This window comes from Orbicella franksi, chromosome 14 (genome assembly GCF_964199315.1).
Source record: "Orbicella franksi chromosome 14, jaOrbFran1.1, whole genome shotgun sequence".
Classification (NCBI taxonomy): Eukaryota; Metazoa; Cnidaria; class Anthozoa; order Scleractinia; family Merulinidae; genus Orbicella; species Orbicella franksi.
In genome coordinates, this window is record NC_138158.1 from 7,932,302 (window position 1) to 7,955,551 (window position 23,250).

The 23,250-nt window shown below is 38.3% G+C and overlaps 2 protein-coding genes across 3 annotated transcripts in view; both read left to right on the forward strand.

Annotated features, from left to right (window-relative positions):
- Positions 1-6,139: 6,139 nt before the first annotated feature.
- On the forward strand, positions 6,140-9,439 carry LOC145467845 (uncharacterized). The gene is made up of 2 exons (XM_081451454.1): positions 6,140-6,375; positions 8,469-9,439. Exons 1-2 carry the CDS (start codon positions 6,249-6,251, stop codon positions 9,413-9,415), a joined length of 1,074 nt encoding a protein of 357 aa, XP_081307580.1. The 5' UTR covers positions 6,140-6,248; the 3' UTR covers positions 9,416-9,439.
- A 7,677-nt stretch (positions 9,440-17,116) lies between these two features.
- Positions 17,117-23,250, forward strand: part of LOC145468468 (BTB and MATH domain-containing protein 36-like) — a 36,582-nt gene continuing 30,448 nt past the window's right edge. The window contains exons 1-2 of one of the 2 annotated variants that reach the window (XM_081452210.1): positions 17,117-17,142; positions 22,380-22,547. In XM_081452210.1, the coding sequence (XP_081308336.1) occupies positions 22,421-22,547 (127 nt within the window). In that variant the 5' untranslated portion in view covers positions 17,117-17,142; positions 22,380-22,420. Of the gene's footprint in view, positions 17,143-22,379; positions 22,548-23,250 lie in introns of those variants that run through there. The other variant, XM_081452212.1, reaches the window with a different exon arrangement.

Consider the following 23,250-nt stretch of genomic DNA (forward strand, 5'->3'; position numbering starts at 1 on the left):
AGGGCGATCCGGCCTGGGTTCGAAACTGTATCTTAGCAACGCCCTGAGCATGCTCAATAAGAACTTGACACGATTCGTGCAGTCTTTTCTCGGTACAAAGCATATGTACCATAAGAAAAGGCTCTGCTTGCAGGGTGGTTCGGCGCATGAATGGAGCGGCGTTTGGAACGGGCCTTAAATCAGCTGATAACACGTAACACGTCGGAAACAAGGAGTGGACTTGAACTTCAATTTTAAGAAGACCCTCCGGCTAAACTAAGTGTCAAAACAAAGGTGGTTTTTGTCCCTAATTGTAATTTATGCATTAAATTTTCGTCTTGAGCATAATCCCATTGAGGAACAGTGGAGCAGAACGTGAGCTTAGCTGGTTTGGCCGATAGGATATTATTTGTTTAGAATTGACATGAAGTGGAACTTCGTTAACGTGACCACAGTCTCAGAACTCATTTTTACGCCTTTGACTGGCATCACGTGGTTTCTTTCAGGAAAATTGAGGCTCAGACAATTTCTCCAGGTAGGGACACGAGTAGTAACACTTCTAGCAAACATATGTACATCAGGTGACTTTGGTTATGTCAGAACGGCATAAGGATCAATGTAGTGTTTTCTACACGTTTCTAGAGTATTGAGTATTAGTTTGTTTGTCAGTCCTGATTAATAGCTGCGCGAATTGTATGGAGAAAATCATTTCGCCCTGCTCCATTTTTTTTCCGCACGGAGCTGCAACTATCCGAGCTGTTACAGACGAAACTCTGTTTAGCAGTTATGTGTCTTACCCTATAAGATTCATGTGTCCGTCTTAAGTTGCATTTATCGTAACACTTTCTTAGCATTAACAAGGTTTACCCATGATAGGCAAGTCGATATAAAAATTTAAAATGGGGTAAGACATTAAAACGCATTAATACGATTTGAGTGGAATTTTGTAGTTAGGTTACAAACTACCAAATCAACGTTTTAGAATCCATTGTATTTTTCTTTGAAAATAGTTAAGATGGTCGGTTTTGGTCAGCTTCGAAGGCGAGCCAATATGGCGGAACGAAGGGCTGCCATTCTTAAATGTTTCACAAAGACTATTGCTAATCAAGAGTCACTGTTTTTGAAACACCCGTTATCGATGGGATTGTTTGAGCAACAAGTTTTAGTAAGAAACAAATCAATATAAGTCTCTAATCTGTGTGCAACATCTTCGATGCTATGTCGAGAATAAGAACGTTTCATTAAGCATGGCTGGATAGTTTATTCATGATAAGGTGGTTTAAAATTGAGCAAAATTATTGTTCGGCCGAAAGTTTGCGTTTAAGTCTTACAGGGCTTTAGTGTAACCACAGAATAGACGGTTAAACTGTTTCACTAGTTTTTCGTTGGAAACTATGAAGAAAGCCGATTTAGATCGGCTCTGAAGGCGAACCAAAAGACTTAATTGTCAACCATATTTGCGAACCTTCTATGAAAGTTTCGCCAAACGTTATTGCCATTACCCTACGAGCTGCGAGACAGAATTTCCCTTCTCTTTCAGCTCGGTGAACTCTCACTGAGCAGAAAAAGAAGGGAAATTCTGTCTCGCAGAGTATATTGCCATATAACTAACGAGCTATCTTCTATTGACTGTCAAAACACCCTTCTCATCGACGAGCCTACCTAAACAAGAAGTTTAGGAGAAAAATTAGGAATTTTAAGGTTGCTCCTTTCTACCTAATTTTGAGCGTAGAAGAAGCTGCTTGAAGGAACCTCACAATAGTAATGAGTGAAACAACTGATTTCTCCAATGTTATGTCGATTGCGAACATACTTTTCAGGGGAAGTGAACTTTAGGTATAGGTTAGTTATGAGGAAAATTCTTAATGTGCTTAAAATTATATGAAAGGAACTAATGTTTCTCGTAGAACTTCGTGACTAGCCTCGTTTAAAATTCGTGGTGTGGTTGGGGTATTCGCGAAAGTTGTGTCGACTGCGTTAATAAGATTGTCTTTTTCTTTGAAAATTGTTAAGATAGTCGGTTTTGGTCGGCTTTGAAGGTGAGCCACTATGGCGGAACGAAGGGCTGCCATTCTTAAATGTTTCACAAAGACTATTGCTAGTCGAGAGTTACTGTTTTTGAAACACCCGTTATCGATGGGATTGTTTGAGCAACAAGTTTTAGTAAGAAACAAAGCAATATAAGTCTCTAATCCGTGTGCGGTATCTTCGATGCTATGTCGAGAATGAGAACGTTTCATTTTATAAGCATGGCTGTAGTTTATTCATGATAAAGTGAAGGGGATAATGAAAGCGGTTTAAAATTGAGCAAAATTATTGTTCGGCCGAAATTTTGCGTTTGTCTTACTTCATTGTAACCACAGAATATATGATAAAAATTTTCACTAGTTTTTCGTCGGAAAAAAATGAAGATAACCGATTGCAATCAGAGCTGAAGGCGAACCAAACGACTTAACCGTCAACAATTGCGAGCCTTCTCTGAACGTTTCGCCAAACTTTATTGCCATTACCCTGCGAGACAGAGATTCGCTTCTCTTTCTGCTCAGTGAGAGCTCACCGTTCCCCGTTTTAAAGATAGCCGAATGATCCTGTTGTGCGTACGATGTTGAGATTGAATCCAACGTTCCAGTAAAACTGAACATGCACCAGTTAATCACATATGAAGCTCTCTTCTTGTGATCAATAAATAGAGCATATTGGTTATTGACTGTAGCAACTTTTAAACTCAAATTACAATGCAGTATACTAGGGAATGCAAAGCTCCCAGAGAAATGGTGCATAGCTGAAAGGTCCTCCATCCTAGATTTTTGTGATTGTTATAGATGATGAATAATCATTTGTTTGGAAATGACAAATTTAAAATTCAGCAGTTTTGACGCTCTAAGTGTCAAATTATTTAAGACCATAACAGTCACTTGCTATGTGCTTCCTACTAACCCAAGTCAAATGATGCTCAGTGGTTCCTGTATATGACATTCTAAATATCTGTGATGCAGCTTACAAGATGTCTTTGTCACTGGCTGTAAACCTAAAGGTTTTGGTTGAAACATGTTCAAGTAATTGGATTTCAGTGCAACCTGTGTCTTTAAAAAATTTGTTCATACTTGTGTCCAGGACAGTGTAAGTGCACAACATCTGGTCCAAGCCATTGTCAAGGATTAATTACTAATTAGACCCTTAGGCCGCAAGGGCTACGGGTCAATAGACCATGAGGCAAAGCCGAATGGGCTATTGACCCGTGGCCCTTGAGGGCGAAGGGTCGAATTCTTTTAGTATCATCCTACTAGTCGGACAGAAAAGGCAGTAATAAAGTTAGCAAATGCAAGTTGAACAAATATTTATTTGGGAATAAAACGAGAGAAAGCGTCACGCTCGATTGCGCCAATTTCGCTACTCGAGGACTATTACTAATAGTCCTCTAGTAGCGTAGCCAATTAAAATGCAGGATTTGCATTAGTCCACTAGTTGGGTGATACTAATATATTTTATTACTGATGTGTCTAGGAGACTATTAAGTGGTTAGCTTACATTTATGAAACTTAACAACATTATATCTACTATCAGGGTCATGTTGTTACACGTCAGACAAATAATGTAAGTTGATTTATATATACTATTTGCCATGACTGAGGCATCAACAACTTTACCATATGATTCATGGTGTTCTGGTTCAATACTGATCGAGAAGATATATCAAACACTCGAGACAGTGTTGGCTATCCAAACACCTCGAATTTCGTCAAAAATACTCTGCTGTGCGTCGTATTTTCAACTCTCTTCTCGATGTTTGGATATCCCGGTGAAACACTGTCTCTCGTGTTTGACATATTACAAACTGTTTACCTTCTGGCCGGCGTTGACCAAGGAATATTTCAGGATATGCTAATTCTTCAGAGTTTCATCTCTAAATATAATAAACAATCTATTACTGATGCTATGTTGACATCAACTGACTTTTTATAGCATAACGGGTGCCAAAATATACGCTGGCTAACTAAACATTGCTTCAGCAGAAGGTAACACCTGCAAGCATTTCAGCTTCATAATTACTTCATTGATCTTGATCTCCTATTGCTTTTTTAATTGAACATTATTGCTATGCGCATTTATTGCTGCTCATGATTGAATATCCCATACAACATTGCTAACATTTTCATGTTGTTAATTTCTTCATTGTATGAAAAACTCATTCTGGATTAAAAGCAATCCCATCATCTCCATAGATCGAGATTGATATTACTCGTCAACCAATCATCAGCCTGAACTGCCTTATAAGTGTTGATATCCAATGACAATGCAAAACATTCTTTTAAATGCAATTCTTGGTGCTAGCAGCATTCTTATTCATCGTTTGTGGAAATATCATGCCATTAACAACAAACAGCACATGGAATTTATACCTTACCACATGTCTATAGCATGTTTTACAAACCCGATTCAACATCATCAACACTTGTTTCACTACAAAGGTGTTCAACAATGCAAGGACCTTCTTAGCTTTGTCATATTGAGTAGTGCATGCTTATATAATAACAACAAATACCAATATACGGTGCCCGAACCTTGGGTAATCATCTCATGAAACTTTGAAATAGTCAACTCAATATTGGTTTTCGGCTTTGTTCTTTGTTCTATAGTCATGTATGCATAAAGGTTTGCCTTTTGATCAGAAGCCATGTTTTGTCTTTGTGGTTATATCGCACTCTTGCTCTACCTTTTGCACTTTGATCAGATGGCATTCATGTTCTGTAAAAGTTTGCCTTTCTCTGAAAACCAGTTGCCTTTTTTGCCGTAAACGTTGATGAAGCCCCTGAACATGATCATGTATTAAGACGTACCATGTCACATCTTAAACACTTTGTATTAATCAATCAGGACTATTTTGCAAATATTGAACATCAGCAACTCTAATTTCTAAAATTACAACTTGCATCATTCTATAAATGATATTCTACTGCTCTAAGTAAGAAGTTTCCCATTCCTCCGACTTCTAGTGTCCTTAATCCATGTCTGTCAAATATCAATATGACATACTGGACGGTTTTCTATCTCTTACCATCACTGTCTGTTTCACAAATAAGTGTTATACCTCTAGTGTCCTTAATCCATGTCTGGGCAACCTTCCAAGAGCCTTCTCAAATATGACACACTGGATGGTTCTCTCTTACTCTCAAAAAGTGTTATATTTTCACATTTCACAGCAGACACAGCTTTCAAGCAGGTGTCAGTGTCCAGCAAGCTATTTTGCTTCGCATGTACCTACAGCAGCTAGCAAGCATGGATGTTGTGTTATTTATTGTATCTTTGAATCTTTAATATAGGGAAAGTAGCATTTCTACCTTTGATGTATTTATTGCTACTATTGAATTTCAATTTGTATTTTTCGTTTCTATTGTAGCTGAAAAACCCACTTAGGGAGCTTCAATAAAGTTTGTATTTATGTATCTATGTACGTCTGTGATCAATAGTACATATAGCATTTCGCAATGCTGAACTGTACTAATGCCCATCTCACAATATCGCGATCGTTTCCGCGACCTTTTTCGCAGAAAATTCTCTCCACGCCTTCAAGAAGCCTAAAATCTCTTTACAAAGAAACACTCGCTGTGCACATTGTTTGAATGCTGTGTGTGATTACTAGTCCAAAATAGGACAAACATATCATAAATAAACTCTTCAGCCTGAAAACTCGAGCTCCCAACCAGGACGTTTACGTTGCGCGTAAGTAGTCAATAAAAATTGGCGAGAAAGGCAGGAGTTATCCTAACTTGTGGCTACGTTACCTAGCAAGAGTAGCCACAAAAAAGGCAGATAGTTTCACAAACCCTTGAAAAACAGTTCAGCCTAGAGAACTGCAGCAGGCCCTTTGTTTACTTTGCATTTTTGTTCTATTGTTTTTGCTTTTCATTTGCTTTTTGATTTCCTTCGCAAATTCTGCAACCTCAAAGATGAAAAAACGTACTGCTTTCCTTGTACAATTTACAACAAATATAAACTCGTAGAGACTACAAATTGCTACAAATTGTTAGCCTTTATAAAATTTACCCGTGCGTATTTTTTTTTCCAAACTGCGCTCGAAATCATGTGACTGCCAATTGGAATGGGTCGGCTCATGACATTTACGGTTAACCTTATTACGTCTGTTGTAGGTGTTAGGGGTTTATGGTGTTACATGCTGTACATTTATAGGTTCATCACACTATATAATTCAGTATCTTTCTTTTTAAGGTTTTGTGCTGGAAAAAGGCTACTACTAATCTGCTGAAGTTATGAAGAAAATAGAATTCCTGAAGTTGTTTACTGCTCTCTTTGTTGGATTGTCTTTTTTGGCTATAATTATTCTTTCATACTGGAGTTCAATATTTAAGTTACGTCGACTGGATGGAAACTATACAGGTAAGAAAACGTTACATTTTTTGGCCTTCAAGAATGCACAGCGAATTCCTATTAGTATCAGTGTAAAGATCAGTGACATTAATTGCTACAGGATATTGAATGACAGATTTTGTGCTTCGTTTCCATCGGCCGAGATCTGTAGTTAGTCCTCTTTTGTTGTCCTTGCACAGGCCCTTTCGATTACATCGTTTCGTATCATATTCTAATTAGTTTTAGTCGAATTTTACTAGTATACTAATGCAAATGCTGCAATCTGATTGGCTGAGCTACTCGTATACTATCAGCCATTACAGTTCACCACTAAATTTCTCCGATTCTTATTGGTTTAAATTGATCACGTGACGTAATATTGTTCATCCGCAGAGAGACACTATCAGCCCATAGTGCCCGTCCGAGAAAAATACCCGGATGGATAGTACTGGTCCGAGAAACGTTTTGTGTAAACAAGCGGACTTATAGAAAATAAACAACTGAAATTGAATTATATGGGTTTTAATCTGTTTTTTATTTTCAAATTTTACCTTTGACTTTTCACGGCTTTCATCTTAAAAAGTTAAAAAAAATTTAATGCGATTTTTAAACTGGCCCGCGGAAGAAATTTAATGGTGAACAATAAAGACAATAGAGTGTAATGTCTAGGAACTATCGGTCTGATAGTTGCCCTCGAGCTCATAATCTAATTGTTAAATACGGGTTATTGACCAAGCGTGAGGTCAAGACATATATCTTCTTAGATGTTTTGATGTGTAGTATCACTGTGTATTTTTACGAGTTGTGCCGTATTTTGACGAGCCCTATTGGGGGCTCGTCAAAATACAAACAACGAGTAAAAATATGTATATCTTATTAGATGTTTTGGTGTGTAGTATCGCTGTATATTTTTACTCGTTGTTTGTATTTTTACTCGCCCTACGGGCTCGTCAAAATACAAACAACGAGTAAAAATATACAGCGATACTACACACCGAAACATCTAATAAGTGATTTATTATCCAAAGATTTCTTGTCCCAAAATTCTGACTTGCCAAGCTCTTTAACCTTTCACACGGCCAGGAGGAATAAGACGAGTACAAATATCGCGTGATATTTGTACTCGCTTCGCGCGTTATTTGTACTCTATGAAGCAGAGTTGGATAATAAAAAGCGATACTACACACCAAAACATCTGATAAGAGATTTATTATCCAACTGCTGTAGTCAATAAATTTATCAGTGACAAGAGAGAGAGTGTGACAGTTTTGCGTGCGCTCGCCGACCTGTACGGCAAACAGGTCTTCTGCTGTACAAAATAGCTGTACAATATCGCTGTATATTTGCACTGTTATTTGGACGGTATTCGCTGCAGTTGGATAATAAGGCTGGATATTAGCCAAGTTCTTTTTTTGGGTGTTTGTTGACCGTCACAGAGTCTAGGTCCATAATGACACGCAAGAGAAAAAAACAAAGAAAGAGGTCAATACCCAGCCATCTTGACCTCACGCTTGGTCAATATAAAATCTCTTATATGGAAACAGAACACTTTTTTGCGGGACACAGCGGGTAATCCCGAAGGGACAAGACAGCGCCTTCTTGGATTCGGATTCAGACATTTTGCCTGTTCACGGAGAGAGCCATATATTAAGAATTTATATTGACAGTTAATTGGGTTATGTAGTTTGCATGATAGCGTTTCCTTTTATTTCGTTAAAAAGAAAAGCTTATCAAATCTACTGTTATGCAGACATTTTTTCCGACAGATCTTTCTTTTACCAGTTGCCGCAATATTTCTCTATATACGGTCAAACATAAGTATAAAGCCTGGTATCTAAGATTCAGCAAACCAATCAGAAAGTTAGAAAGTTGTTTTTTTTCTTAAAGTACGTAACTAGTAACCTTTACGATTAGTTAGAAAGCTACAGCCAACAATCGACCCCCCTCCCCTCCCCCCGAAAGAGAAAATTGGAGCGAGCGTCTATGTAAAACCGTTGATAATAGCTTTCAAGGCCACGTGACTTTTCCCGGAATGTGTGTGAAGGGAACTCTAATTTATTGTTGTAATAGTCACAACAAAATCAATTTTCTTTGTCGTTCTCTTCTGATCTTTGCTAAAATAGTTACGTCAAGAGTGTCCCACTTCCGTGAAGCCGAATCCAATTCAACAGTAACGACAACAGCTGACAAGTCAACTTCAATAACTTCAAAGCCATTCATTTATCTCACTCAAACCGAACAATGTCTTCCTCAACACTTGGCCTCATCGACAAGGATCGGAGATAACAAGACCTGCAACTGTGACGTAATAGTACTAAGTTACAAAGAGGAATGTCAAGACGAGAAGCCATCACACATTTCCTATGTATTTGCCAAAGAAAGCACCTGGACCACAGGACGAAATCTGCTTTACTTTGTTGCAATAGAGAGAATACGTCACTACCATTACTACATCTTCTTAGATGATGATGTAGATCTTGGATTCAACTCGTTTAGTTCTCAAGAAATAAAGAGCCTGCCACCATTTAGAGCCTTTGAACAATGGCTTTTGGATGATGAACCAGCAGTGGGTGTTGCAAACTATAAAAATACTGGTAACGCTCTTTTGGAAAGAAGACGCTTGATATGTGGTATCAAAGAACCACCGTTAGTCGTTCCAGTGATGTGGTTCGATGCTCTCTTTAACGCTTTTCATCATCAATCCATCAAGCACATTTTGCCCTACCCTACACAATACGACCAAGAGAGTTGGTGGATTTCTCAGGTACATGTAATTTGTTCTACAGAGCTGATATTCCGAGGCCAGGCGCTCGCGTATGTAGCTATAGCTGCCTCCAACGGACAACATCGTGCTTATCCACGGGGGAACAAGATGTTTTCCGAACGAATACCTGTCATAATCGAGGACATTCAAAACAAGGCACCTACAGCTCACCAAAACCGCACCTTGTTTCAGACATTAAAAACCAGTCAATTAAAGAGGTACAGCGAGACTACAACCACCTACTGTATGAACACAACACACCGCCATCCGATTGTGCCATACTCACATTTTGAAGGCCAGAGCTGAAAGACATAGGTAATATATAGAGCATCTGACCACAGTTGAACATTGCAATATTGCACTTTAGGTCTAATGTTAGGTATTTTATTTACGTTACCAATGATGTCCTGGACACTAGTTTGGCAAAAGCTTTAGCCAAGAAAAGATTTCTTGATCAACTATCTGAACTTTGGATAATAGAAACCAATCGTAGGATTTAGTTTCAGTGTGTGCAATCAAGTGATATACACTAGTTATTTTAGGGAGGCCATTTTAGGGATGCCATTTTAGGGAGGGCCCCGGAGAGGCAGAGGTACTGCCTTATTGGAAATTTCTAGATATATTTGATATAGACGGAGATAGTTGGGAAGTGGGCTAAATGTTTAACTGTTAGTAATAGTAATTGGACCGATTGGAGTACAATTTAGGGAGTAATCGCGCGAGTGATTTTAAAATACGGTGGCCGATTTAAAATTACGAGCACGATTACCCCCCTGAGTAACAATTTCTGCAGTCTGATTGGCTGAGAACATGTCAAATAATCCCAAATCAGGGCAATTTCACCAGTGCAAACAGAGTGAAGTTGAGTGCTAAACGGTGAAAGTGAGTGCAAAACGGTGAAATTGAAAATGATTGACAGCTCCGACAAAATTGAGCGGGTCAAACAAAACGGGGGACAAAAGTTGGACGAAGATTCAAACTCTTAACCTAAATCAGTTTAAATACAGAGACTTGATAACAAAGCAAAACACAAAGTTCAGCAAAAGTTACAAACTAGTTATCGTGAAGTGTGTAAGATAAGAAATATACACAGACGACGTGAGGACAAAAACATAAACTTGAGCTTGGCTGAATTGAAAAATGCCGGATCCGATCACGACGGCATGACAAAATCCCAGTTTAAAAAAGTAAATTTTAAAATTCCATTAGTACTACTTCGCAAAACGCGAAGAGGAACGCAACAACAAGACGCCCTAAGAACCTGCCACATCTTAATTTTGAAGACGAAAGGGGCAAGCGTTCTACGTTTGCGAAAAAACAAAGCTTAGAGCCGAGATTAGGTAAGATAGTTCACAAACAAAACGCGACAAACGCAAATCTAACCTGTACAACGTCCAATGAAGAAGTTAATAAATGTCTTTCAGTCACTAAGAAAATCAGTATCTTGGTAGATTTTAGCTTTGTGTTTCTCGGCATTTTGTTTAAAGCAACTTGTGCTGGGTTGAAGAGTTGCTTCTCGGCGAAGATAAGCTTGAACGCGGCACAGAGTTTTTCAATCACTCAAAAAAACAGTTGCAAAGAAAGTCGTATTAAAACGGCAGGGAGGTTTTCTTCTGCTTTGTGGTCAATTTCTTCAATTCAAATGTAAAATAAAGACTACTTTTCACAGTTAAACGAAACTGCTCAGTTTTCATACAATAAAGATACATTAACTTGACGCTTCATTTCTGACGTAAAATACTGAAGCGTGACAGAAATTGTCACTTGTACATTATTAACAAGTAATCAAATGATTTTTCGCGTGCAATTTGGAATAAATAAGCACTCGCAAATTTTTTAAAGACTCTAACTTTCACGAGCCCGGCTCGTCCAATTTTTTTTAGTCTTAATAAAATTTACTTGTGCTTAATTATTCCAAATTGCACTCGAAATCATTTGATTACCTATATTAATCGACGAAAAACAAAAGTGTTCTGACGTAAGTTAGAAGACAGTTTAGTTAAAAGAATAATCTTAGACAGCATCGTTCATGTAGCTATCATGATCTTATAGAGAATGGAAACAAAATTATCATGAAACTTACCTTCAAAGTTATTAAGACGTACTGTAAGTTCAACGAACTCCCTGTACCCACTGCATTCGACTTCCCTCTAAGACCGTGGACCAGCTCTACAACTCTAACATTTGTGTACGAACCTCTTCCACGTTAAAAGCAGTTAACGGTCTCTGCAAGAAAGCATTTCGTAAGTAAGCTTAGATGCGTATTGAATGTACGGCAAAACTTCAAAGCGCCAGTTTACCTTCAGCGGACACGTGATAGAACAAGGTGAATAGTTTATGTTGAAATTCAAATGAAATTCCCGAAACCACGACCACGAACTTCAAAAAACAAAACAAAAGGTTTAAGACCAAGTCCACACTACTCGGGAGAAATTTGAAAACGCAGCTTTATTTCTACGGTTAGGCCTACCGTCCTCGATAATCCGTCACGAAAACGGAGCTTTTGGAAAACGCTTTTCAAACCGGAGGAACTTTGAGACGCCCACTCTTTGAAAACGACGGCGTCACGAAAGTCGTGTGATTTCCCTGCCCGAGGTTTACTGGAACACAAATCTCAAATGACTGGCGATTGTTGCGTTTTCAATTTCCTCTGGCGTAGTGTGAACAGAAAACACTTGATGCGTTTTCAGAGTGAAACCTTTGTTTTCAAATTCCTTCGAAGTAGTATGGGCGGGACCTTAACTTACCATTCACTGGCCTTTGCAGGTGCGTTATAAACCTTTGTAAATCTCTCTTGGCTCTCAGTAAAAAATCACATAACGTGAAATGATCGAAGCCAAAGTTCAGGTTTCCTGGACAAATTTTATCTTGAAAATGGTGAATTTTCTTACTTCCTATTTCAAAGTCATTTCGATTTTATCACTTCAGCTGTTTCATTTACGTGATTTTTGTTTTCCTAAACATGATACGCCGTCGTCGGAAAAAAAAATTATGATGTGTTTTCGCCCATTGTCCACACCAAAATCAAGGCAAAAGGTGATCGTTTTCATCGAAATCGAAGATCATTTAGTGAGATTGCAGAGAAATTAAGTACCAGCCTATCACGTGACATCGGTTCTAACCCAAATCAGGGCATGATAAGCCACCTGATCGCAGTCGCCTCAATTTGTTCCACACTCGATCCTATGCCCCAGCTATGAAAACGAAAGTGTAGGCGCTGATATTTTACATCCTTGGCCAAAAGAAAAAGACTTTTCAGTTAAAATGATCATTTAAGTTCTTCTAAGTTCCAATAATGAGTTAATAGCACACTTCAGGGACTAAAAGTTTTTGTTACAATAATCTTCTCAGCCTTATGTCATCGTAAAACACAGTATCCTAGACACATAAGCCGGATTTGCATACCTGTTAATAATTTCAGAGCGGAAAAACGTAATAAGCCCGCGCGAGTTTTGGCTGTGCGTCAGGCTCCAAGTTTGAAAAAAGGCGGGAATTTTGTCCATCGTGTAAACAAAAAAAGTTATGAATTTGACATGCTTTCCCAATTTTTTCGACAAGCAGCAATATTTTCACGTCACTAATGGAAAGCTGGGGGTATTGTTTGCGTGGGGAATCAGTTTTTTCCGGACAAAATAAACTTAAAGAGGGCTTCCGAACCCTTTGTGCATTTGTCGAGGTATACAAGAAATGTCGGTGCGAAGACACATATTTTTCCACAAACCCTCTTCGAATATTGCATCCATATAAACAAACCACTGAATATATATGCAAGAGAGCCCCTCAGAAGGTAGGGGGAGCCTTGTTTTCTTCACAGTGAAATGCCGAAAAAAAAAATTCATGCTTGCCGAAGTATAAATAAATCAACTGAAGGACATCCTCCCGTACCTTATCACAGTCCGCCGTTCTTTCCACCAATGCAGCGATGCAGCTCGCATTATTACCTGAGTCGAAGAAAACAAAAGAAAAGCAAGAAATACAGAGCCACTGGAAAACGAACTATACACAAGAAATAACTTTCTGTTTCAGTCAGACGACTCTGCACAAATACAACTGGATAATGCTAAAACTAGAGACCTCCATGGTTTACTAAACTGGAAAATTCACACTGTCAGCCAGACTGGCCCAATGAATTGGAACAGCATAATAAGACTAGATGAGAATGCCTGGAAAAAAATTTTCACCTCCCTAAAGAGTATCTGCAACGAGACAAAGTTGAAAGAATTCCAGTTTAAATTAATTCATAGGATTGTAGTTACTACAAAAGAGCTTCATCGATATGGTATTAAAGCGGATGATGAATGTCTCTACTGAGGTGAAAAAGATTCAATTGATCACACTTTTCTTAACTGTCGATTTGTAAAGATTTTCGTAAACAACGTAATTGACTGGTTTAACGCGGCCAACAACTCAAAATTTGATATAACAATTGAAGAGAAACTATTTGGTATCACATCTTGCCCATACGAAAAAGAAATATTAAATGAATTTAATTACACAATCTTATTTATGAAATACTACATACACACCAGTAAGATGCATAACCAAGCTATTAACCTTTCTGTCTTTGTTAGTAGAGTTTTATTTGAATACAGAATAGAGAGCTTTCGTCAGTGAGCTACGAAAAAATGCCCCTCACAAAAGCGCGAAACCTTTTAAGGTTTTGCGCTTTTGTGAGAAAATGAAATTAGTTAAGTTATACATAAGAGAAATGTTAACGTTAGTACTGTTGAAACCAATATAAAGTAGGTTAGGCGATATATGTGATAGTTGTTGTAATTACCAGTAGTGCAGGAAACGTACCAATAAAGTACTTTATATTCTCAAAAAAAAATTACCTACAATTGTATTGTAAATCTAGGAATTGTAATCTAAACATTTTAATCGTAATTTTAAATTTTTAGCAAAGTTAAATTTAGATACACGACCCCACAAGCTTTCAGCTTTAATTATTATCGTGTTTAAATAAAGTTTATCTATCTATCTATCTATCTATCTATCTATCTATCTATCTATCTATCTATCTATCTATCTATGTATCTATGTATCTATGTATCTATCTATCTATCTACTCGATTGTCTGAGCCGCAAGTATGGCAAGCAATGCGCACAAAGAAGCGCCGTACGTTTTTCCGCTTTGAAGTTAATAACAACCTCTTGTTGACCGCGAACGATATTCTTACCGTACGAAGACGTTTGGATCCGGAGAGTTTTGTCGTGTAAACGATTTTTTTTCGAATCCGGATACTTTTCCGCCTCCGATAATTTTGAGTTTGCAGTATAATGGGCCATATTCCTCAGAAATCAAAGTTATTGACGCAGTCAATGTTGACGTTCTCCAGACTTTATCGGGGACGAAGACGATGGCACGATCGAAGACCATGACTGTTTAAGAACAAATGCCTGTGGGACAACATGATGGAAAACGCGTGATCAGCGAGTGGAAAGAAAACTTCAGACTCTCTCAACCTACTCCTGGCCTTCTTTTTGGCGGCATTTTGTTTCACCTTGTCGAGGCAACAAACTACTTGTTAACCATTCCATCAGATGAATTTTTGTTTCTTTTTTTATATTATGAATGTTCCCGGAGTTATCTTCGTGTATGAAACGGTTAGGAATTCGAATATCCTTTCAGTGTTCACGCCTATCGAATCCGAATACTCTAAAATTGATGACTCCGGCAACATTTACTAGTAGGACACCGAAAAAATCTCATCCAGTGTAAGCCGTTTGGATCGAGAGAGGTTTCTTTGAAAGCATTTTCAAAGCGCTTGGAAGAAGTTTATCTTCCATGTGTTTATCCTAGGTCTGCTTCGAAAATAATTCTTTTATTGAATTTCTCTGCATGGGTGGCTCACCTGAGGCGCCATGGCTGCTGACAAGAATTGCATTCTATTAACCACTTGGAAAGTCGTTTCTCGAAAAGCACTGAATGTATTAAGGCAAAAAAATTCCTTTTGAAAGTTTCCATCAAAGCGCAAGACGGTAAAAATATTTCTTTCCCGTTTTTTAGAACTTTCGCTCCGAAAATCTTATTGTGCGCGCGCAAATTTTTGCATGTTTAATTTTTAATTGCTATAACATTTACCAGAGTTTGCCGATCCATGGTGAAACAAGCTGCTTTTCCAGAACTACCGCACCGTTTAGATCGGGAGAGGTCTCTCTGGAAAGCACTTTCAAAGCACTGGGCAGAAAAAACTCATCTTCTTTGTTTATCCTAAGTTTAGTTCGAAAATAAGTCTTGTCATTTCTCTGCATGACTGGTTCACACGAGACCCCATGCTGCTGACAAAAATTGCATTCTAACCCGCTCGAAAGATTTTTCTCGAAAAGTACTGAACGGATAAAAGCAAAAAAGAACAGATCCCTTTGAAAAGTTCTTTGAAAGCGCCGGACTGGTAGAAGTTTTCTTCCCCTTTCCTTACGAATTGCGCTTCGAAAATCCAGTGGAAGTTTTGTTTTTCGATTTCCATAATCTATTTTTTTATTATTTTTCCCACATCGCGGTTGACCTTGTATCTGTCATCTGTCGCGGAATGCACACGTCGGCCTGAGATGAGATGCATGAAAGCGAGGCTAATAAGGCTTCGGTAGTTTTTAATGACAATGCATTCTCGCAGACGACGATCGAATAGTATCCCATGATGCAATTTTCTACGTACGTGACGCAGCATCGAAGTTATCATGGATCTCAGCGTGAAATAACGTGGTTTTCTCCGCGGTCTATTTCTTATTTTTATTGCAGTAAAAGGTTAGAAAAGTGCATTCTTTAAATGTTTGACGCGATTATAATGATTTGTAAGTGTTTAAGAGCGCCGCCTTATTATAGTATTCTTGTCGTTGATCGTGTTCTGTGACTATTCGCATCACAAAGTGTTCGTTGACCCGAAACAAGGTCGTGAATATTCGCTTTTCTTTGCACAGTATGTTGATGTCTTCGATTTTTGGGCATCACGCCACAGAATATAGACATAATAATGATTTTTGGCGAAGAAGTACCGAGAAGTACCCACATTTTTATGACCTTTCAAGCGATCGAAGTGGACTGAAATTTCGTAACATACCAGTGCAATTACCAGTGTTGCGTGTGTGAATGTCTGCTTCAAGTCTCAGTTCGTTTGGCACTTTATTCCCGAGCTTGGTCATCTTTTAGAGTCAAAATGATTATTTTCGAAGGTGTTTTGGTTACTATTCTTTCCGAAACTGCAAAATGCTCAGCAGCTATAACTAGCCTTCATAACGGAGTGTTTAACTTCGTAAATTTCAATAGTTCAATGGAGCCGTAATCAAGAGATGTCATGCAGCAAACGGCACAACACGGAACAAGCTTGCTAAGAAGCGGACAAGAAATGTCAAAAGAAAAATCAGAAAACCCCAGAACCTCTCTTCGGAGAATGTACCTGCTGTAACTTATTCTTATCTTCACAGGGCTTCTTACCCCAGCGAATAATTCGTCCGTAGGCGAATTCACAACAACCACAGGAACGAGAGCCCTTGTTCGTTCGTCGATGCTTTCCACATAGCTTATATGTATTTCTCGACAGACCAACGAAACACAAGTAAAACCCTTCACTGTAACAGCAAAATTCTCCTTTGAAACGCATTGAATATAAACTAACTAGGTACTCTTAAAAGCAGAAGCCACGGAATCCAGACAAGTGTGAAAGCACGCTATGGCTTCATCCAGAGAGCGTGGAATGAATGATGACGTCACGTACGCAGTGATAATATAAGCCTAAACCAGATGTATCATGGGATACTATTCGATCGTCGTCTGGCATTCTCGTAAGAGCCTTGTTTCGTCGTCAATCTCGCGGTGTCTACGAGTTGTTGTGCTCTTGAATGCAACCAGAAGGAATAGAAATCTTCCACCGTTTGGCTCTAAGAGAAAATAGTGGATCTGGAAATCGTCACTATCGTCAACGAAGCGAAAATCCATGTACCATTTAATTCGACAGCCACTGATCATATCCAGTTGCCAACAGAACCCCAATCTCTAACAACGCATTAACCAGCTTCAAAGGAAAATATTGAAAGTAAGTTCCATTTGTAACAAACCCTAACAGCTTGTTATTATGATGGTTGCCATCCATTCGGCGGGCCAATGTCAAGAAACTGGAAGGGAGTATAATTCCTTTCTCAAACCGGGTACTATTCTCTTCGCGAAATTTAATGAAGCTAATTTTGTTCAACATTTTTTGAAACACCGAGAGCCCATCATCCGCAAATACAATGTCAAAGCCAGATGTCTACAAATTATTTTAATATTAGGATCTCTTTTTCTTAAATCCCCGTAAAACAGAAAATTAATTAACTAACATCTATATCTGAATTGTAGTTCGATTCTCCATCAGTAGGGACGGATTGATCGCGAAGCACAACTGACTAGACTACTACGTACTGTTCGTAGAAAACCACAGCAACTTTCTTATCAAAAATGTATCTCATATACAGTTTAAAAACTGAGCGGAAAGGTCTAACATTTGTTAACATTATTCGAATTATTAAATCAGTCTTCAATTTCAAACAGCACTCGTTGAACATCAACGAAAAGTCACCTTATAGCGCGTAAAACTATAATTTAAGTCTGCATATTCGTGCTACATTCTGGCACCAACTGGCAGATAATACGCACATCATTCGAACATATCTCACAAGAGAGTAAAATTCATTCCTACCGTGAACACCTAATACATGTCCAACCATTCACAAGCGAGATCTTCAACCATAGTGTTAAAATAAAGGTTTTATATTATGTTTATGTTACAGACAACGGATGGTTCCATCGGTCACGGAACTGTAAATATAGTTTTGGTGCTCGCTTTGTGCCAACATACACCCTCCGTCTTTATATGTTACTGAAGATTCGGCGAAATAATTGCTATTGTTTCGTATTGAGAGCCACATCCAGTACATTAGGTTCAGGGGTTTTGGAAATTAAGAACTGACAAGCCGACATGAACGGTTATATAATTAGCCGAAGCAAAGCGACGCTCAGTAACGGTTGATTTGACACAACTTTTAATAGGGATGATTAAACATTTTAAATTTTGGTGGTTTCGATAGCCTTGCTATGATCTTTGGTTAAAGTAGCCACTTGATTTATTTTGGCAAACAATTTCAATCCTTTTGGCTCGGTGATTCGGCTGTCTAAAGGCTTGAAGGATTCACGACGATAACTTCAAATGTTTGCTAAATGCTAATTTTGGTATTAGCTGCGGCTGAAAGTGTAAAGCATACTTCAGCATGTGGCTACTGGCTCAACATTTAAGCATAATGCCATCAGGAAAGAAATCACTACTTAAAGAAGTGAGCATAACGATTTATTAAACATGGTTATTTTTGCAAAAATAGCATTCATTATCGGGCAAATAAATTTCTAACATGAAATGATGTTTCTTGAGTGGTTCAGAAGGTATCCGGTCATTTCGCCCCATGGTCATTTCGCCCCCAGTCATTTCGCCCCAGCCAAAAGTCACTTCGCTCCACAATCGAAGTCACTTCGCTCCATACAAGAGTTACTTCGCTCCATACAGAAGTTACTTCGCTCCATGATATAATTAAAGTGTATATATGCTTACAAGATTGTCTCTATTTGCCTAGCTGATGTTATAATCGTCCCATTTATAAATACGATCTTGATGACATGTTTGTAATTGTTAGTTTCACTCGCCCTAATCTCTCTCTGTCCCCCACGCTATGCCGATGTTGTTGATGCGCTCGTTGGTAATGCGCGCTCCTTTATCGATGGCCGATCGAATTTCAGAAACTGTAACCCTGTAGAGAACTTAAAATGCGACCGAGATCGTGGCGTAGTTTAAGTGCGATTGAGTCGAAAGATTCCCGCTTTTAAAGATTCCCCGTTTTAAAGATTCCCGCTTTTAAAGATTCCCGCTTTTAAAGATTCCCGCTTTTAAAGATTCCCCAGTTTAAAGATTCCCGCTTTTAAAGATTCCCGCTTTTAAAGATTCCCGCTTTTAAAGATTCCCCATTTTAAAAATTCCCGCTTTTAAAAATTCCCCAGTTTAAAGATTCCCGCTTTTAAAGATTCCCCATTTTAAAGATTCCCGCTTTTAAAGATTCCTCATTTTAAAAATTCCCCAGTTTAAAGATTCCCGCTTTTAAAGATTCCGCATTTTAAAGATTCCCGCTTTTAAAGATTCCCCAGTTTAAAGATTCCCGCTTTTAAAGATTCCCGCTTTTAAAGATTCCCCATTTTAAAGATTCCCGCTTTTAAAGATTCCCCATTCCCCGTTCCCCGTTCCCCGTTTTCCATTTCCCGACTTCCCGATTTCCCGATTTCCCGATTCCCCGATTCCCCGATTCCCCGATTCCCCGATTCCCCGATTCCCCGATTCCCCGATTCCCCGATTCCCCGATTCCCCGATTCCCCGATTCCCCGATTCCCCGATTCCCCGATTCCCCGATTCCCCGATTCCTAGTCCTCTAGTAGCGTAGCCAATTAAAATGCAGAATTTGCATTAGTCCACTAGTTGGGTGATACTAATATATTTTATTACTGATGTGTCTAGGAGACTATTAAGTGGTTAGCTTACATTTATGAAACTTAACATTATATCTACTATCAGGGTCATGTTGTTACACGTCAGACAAATAATGTAAGTTGATTTATATATACTATTTGCCATGACTGAGGCATCAACAACTTTACCATATGATTCATGGTGTTCTGATTCAATACTGATCGAGAAGATATATCAAACACTCGAGACAGTGTTGGCTATCCAAACACCTCGAATTTCGTCAAAAATACTCTGCTGTGCGTCGTATTTTCAACTCTCTTCTCGATGTTTGGATATCCCGGTGAAACACTGTCTCTCGTGTTTGACATATTACAAACTGTTTACCTTCTGGCCGGCGTTGACCAAGGAATATTCCAGGATATGCTAATTCTTCAGAGTTTCATCTCTAAATATAATAAACAATCTATTACTGATGCTATGTTGACATCAACTGACTTTTTATAGCATAACGGGTGCCAAAATATACGCTGGCTAACTAAACATTGCTTCAGCAGAAGGTAACACCTGCAAGCATTTCAGCTTCATAATTACTTTATTGATCTTGATCTCCTATTGCTTTTTTAATTGAACATTATTGCTATGCGCATTTATTGCTGCTCATGATTGAATATCCCATACAACATTGCTAACATTTTCATGTTGTTAATTTCTTCATTGTATGAAAAACTCATTCTGGATTAAAAGCAATCCCATCATCTCTATAGATCGAGATTGGTATTACTCGTCAACCAATCATCAGCCTGAACTGCCTTATAAGTGTTGATATCCAATGACAATGCAAAACATTCTTTTAAATGCAATTCTTGGTGCTAGCAGCATTCTTATTCATCGTTTGTGGAAATATCATGCCATTAACAACAAACAGCACATGGAATTTATACCTTACCACATGTCTATAGCATGTTTTACAAACCCGATTCAACATCATCAACACTTGTTTCACTACAAAGGTGTTCAACAATGCAAGGACCTTCTTAGCTTTGTCATATTGAGTAGTGCATGCTTATATAATAACAACAAATACCAATATACGGTGCCCGAACCTTGGGTAATCATCTCATGAAACTTTGAAATAGTCAACTCAATATTGGTTTTCGGCTTTGTTCTTTGTTCTATAGTCATGTATGCATAAAGGTTTGCCTTTTGATCAGAAGCCATGTTTTGTCTTTGTGGTTATATCGCACTCTTGCTCTACCTTTTGCACTTTGATCAGATGGCATTCATGTTCTGTAAAAGTTTGCCCTTCTCTGAAAACCAGTTGCCTTTTTTGCCGTAAACGTTGATGAAGCCCCTGAACATGATCATGTATTAAGACGTACCATGTCATATCTTAAACACTTTGTATTAATCAATCGGGACTATTTTGCAAATATTGAACATCAGCAACTCTAATTTCTAAAACTACAGCTTGCATCATTCTATAAATGATATTCTACTGCTCTAAGTAAGAAGTTTCCCATTCCTCCGACTTCTAGTGTCCTTAATCCATGTCTGGGCAACCTTCCAAAAGTCTGCTCAAATATCAATATGACATACTGGATGGTTTTCTATCTCTTACCATCACTGTTTGTTTCCCAAATAAGTGTTATACCTCTACTGTCCTTAATCCATGTCTGGGCAACCTTCCAAGAGCCTTCTCAAATATGACACACTGGATGGTTCTCTCTTACTCTCAAAAAGTGTTATATTTTCACATTTCACAGCAGACACAGCTTTCAAGCAGGTGTCAGTGTCCAGCAAGCTATTTTGCGTCGCATGTACCTACCGCAGCTAGCAAGCATGGATGTTGTGTTATTTATTGTATCTTTGAATCTTTAATATAGGGAAAGTAGCATTTCTACCTTTGATATATTTATTGCTACTATTGAATTTCAATTTGTATTTTTCGTTTCTATTGTAGCTGAAAAACCCACTTAGGGAGCTTCAATAAAGTTTGTATTTATGTATCTATGTACGTCTGTGATCAATAGTACATATAGCATTTCGCAATGCTGAACTGTACTAATGCCCATCTCACAATATCGCGATCGTTTCCGCGACCTTTTTCGCAGAAAATTCTCTCCACGCCTTCAAGAAGCCTAAAATCTCTTTACAAAGAAACACTCACTGTGCACATTGTTTGAATGCTGTGTGTGATTACTAGTCCAAAATGGGACAAACATATCATAAATAAACTCTTCAGCCTGAAAACTCGAGCTCCCAACGAGAACGTTTACGTTGCGCGTAAGTAGTCAATAAAAATTGGCGAGAAAGGCAGGAGTTATCCTAACTTGTGTCTACGTTACCTAGCAAGAGTAGCCACAAAAAAGGCAGATAGTTTCACAAACCCTTGAAAAACAGTTCAGCCTAGAGAACTGCAGCAGGCCCTTGTTCACTTTGCATTTTTGTTCTATTGTTTTTGCTTTTCATTTGCTTTTTGATTTCCTTCGCAAATTCTGCAACCTCAAAGATGAAAAAACGTACTGCTTTCCTAGTACAATTTACAACAAATATAAACTCGTAGAGACTACAAATTGCTACAAATTGTTAGCCTTTATAAAATTTACCCGTGCGTATTTTTTTTTCCAAACTGCGCTCGAAATCATGTGACTGCCAATTGGAATTGGTCGGTTCATGACATTTACGGTTAACCTTATTACGTCTGTTGTAGGTGTTAGGGGTTTATGGTGTTACATGCTGTACATTTATAGGTTCATCACACTATATAATTCAGTATCTTTCTTTTTAAGGTTTTGTGCTGGAAAAAGTCTACTACTAATCTGCTGAAGTTATGAAGAAAATAGAATTCCTGAAGTTGTTTACTGCTCTCTTTGTTGGATTGTCTTTTTTGGCTATAATTATTCTTTCACGCTGGAGTTCAACATTTAAGTTACGTAGACTGGATGCAAACTATACAGGTAAGAAAACCTTACATTTTTTTACCTTCAAGAATGCACAGCGAATTCCTATTAACATCAGTATAAAGTTTAGTGACATTAATTGCCATAGGATATTGAATAACAGATTTTGTGCTTCGTTTCCATCGGCCGAGATCTGCAATTAACCCTCTTTTGCTGTCCTTGCACAGGCCCTTTCGATTACATCGTTTCGTATCATACTCTAATTAGTTTTAGTAGAATTTTACTAGTATACTAATGCAAATGCTGCAATCTGATTGGCTGAAATACTCGTATACTATCAGCCATTACAGTTCACCACTACATTTTCTCCGATTCTTATTGGTTTAAATTGATCACGTGACGCGATATTGTTCATCTGCGGAAAGACACTAGGGAGCTTAACCAACGACGACGACGAAACCGAGGACGACGCTTAGTAAAAAACGAACCTATATTTTACAAGCGAAATTCGCCATTGTCTAGATCTGTTCAGTACGCTAGTGGCTCTAAAAACGTGCTTAAGCTAAATATGCCACGACGGAGTTCAGTTCCAAACAGAAATACGGAAAATTAGCCGTCGTCGTCCACGTTTTGTAGACGACGCAGAACTTGGTCATTTTACGTTGTTGTTTTGCGGACGACGGCAAAGAAATGTACAAAGATTTATAACGGACATGCACAGCTATTGTTTTTCTCATTAAACCTTTTGTTTGGTGACGTT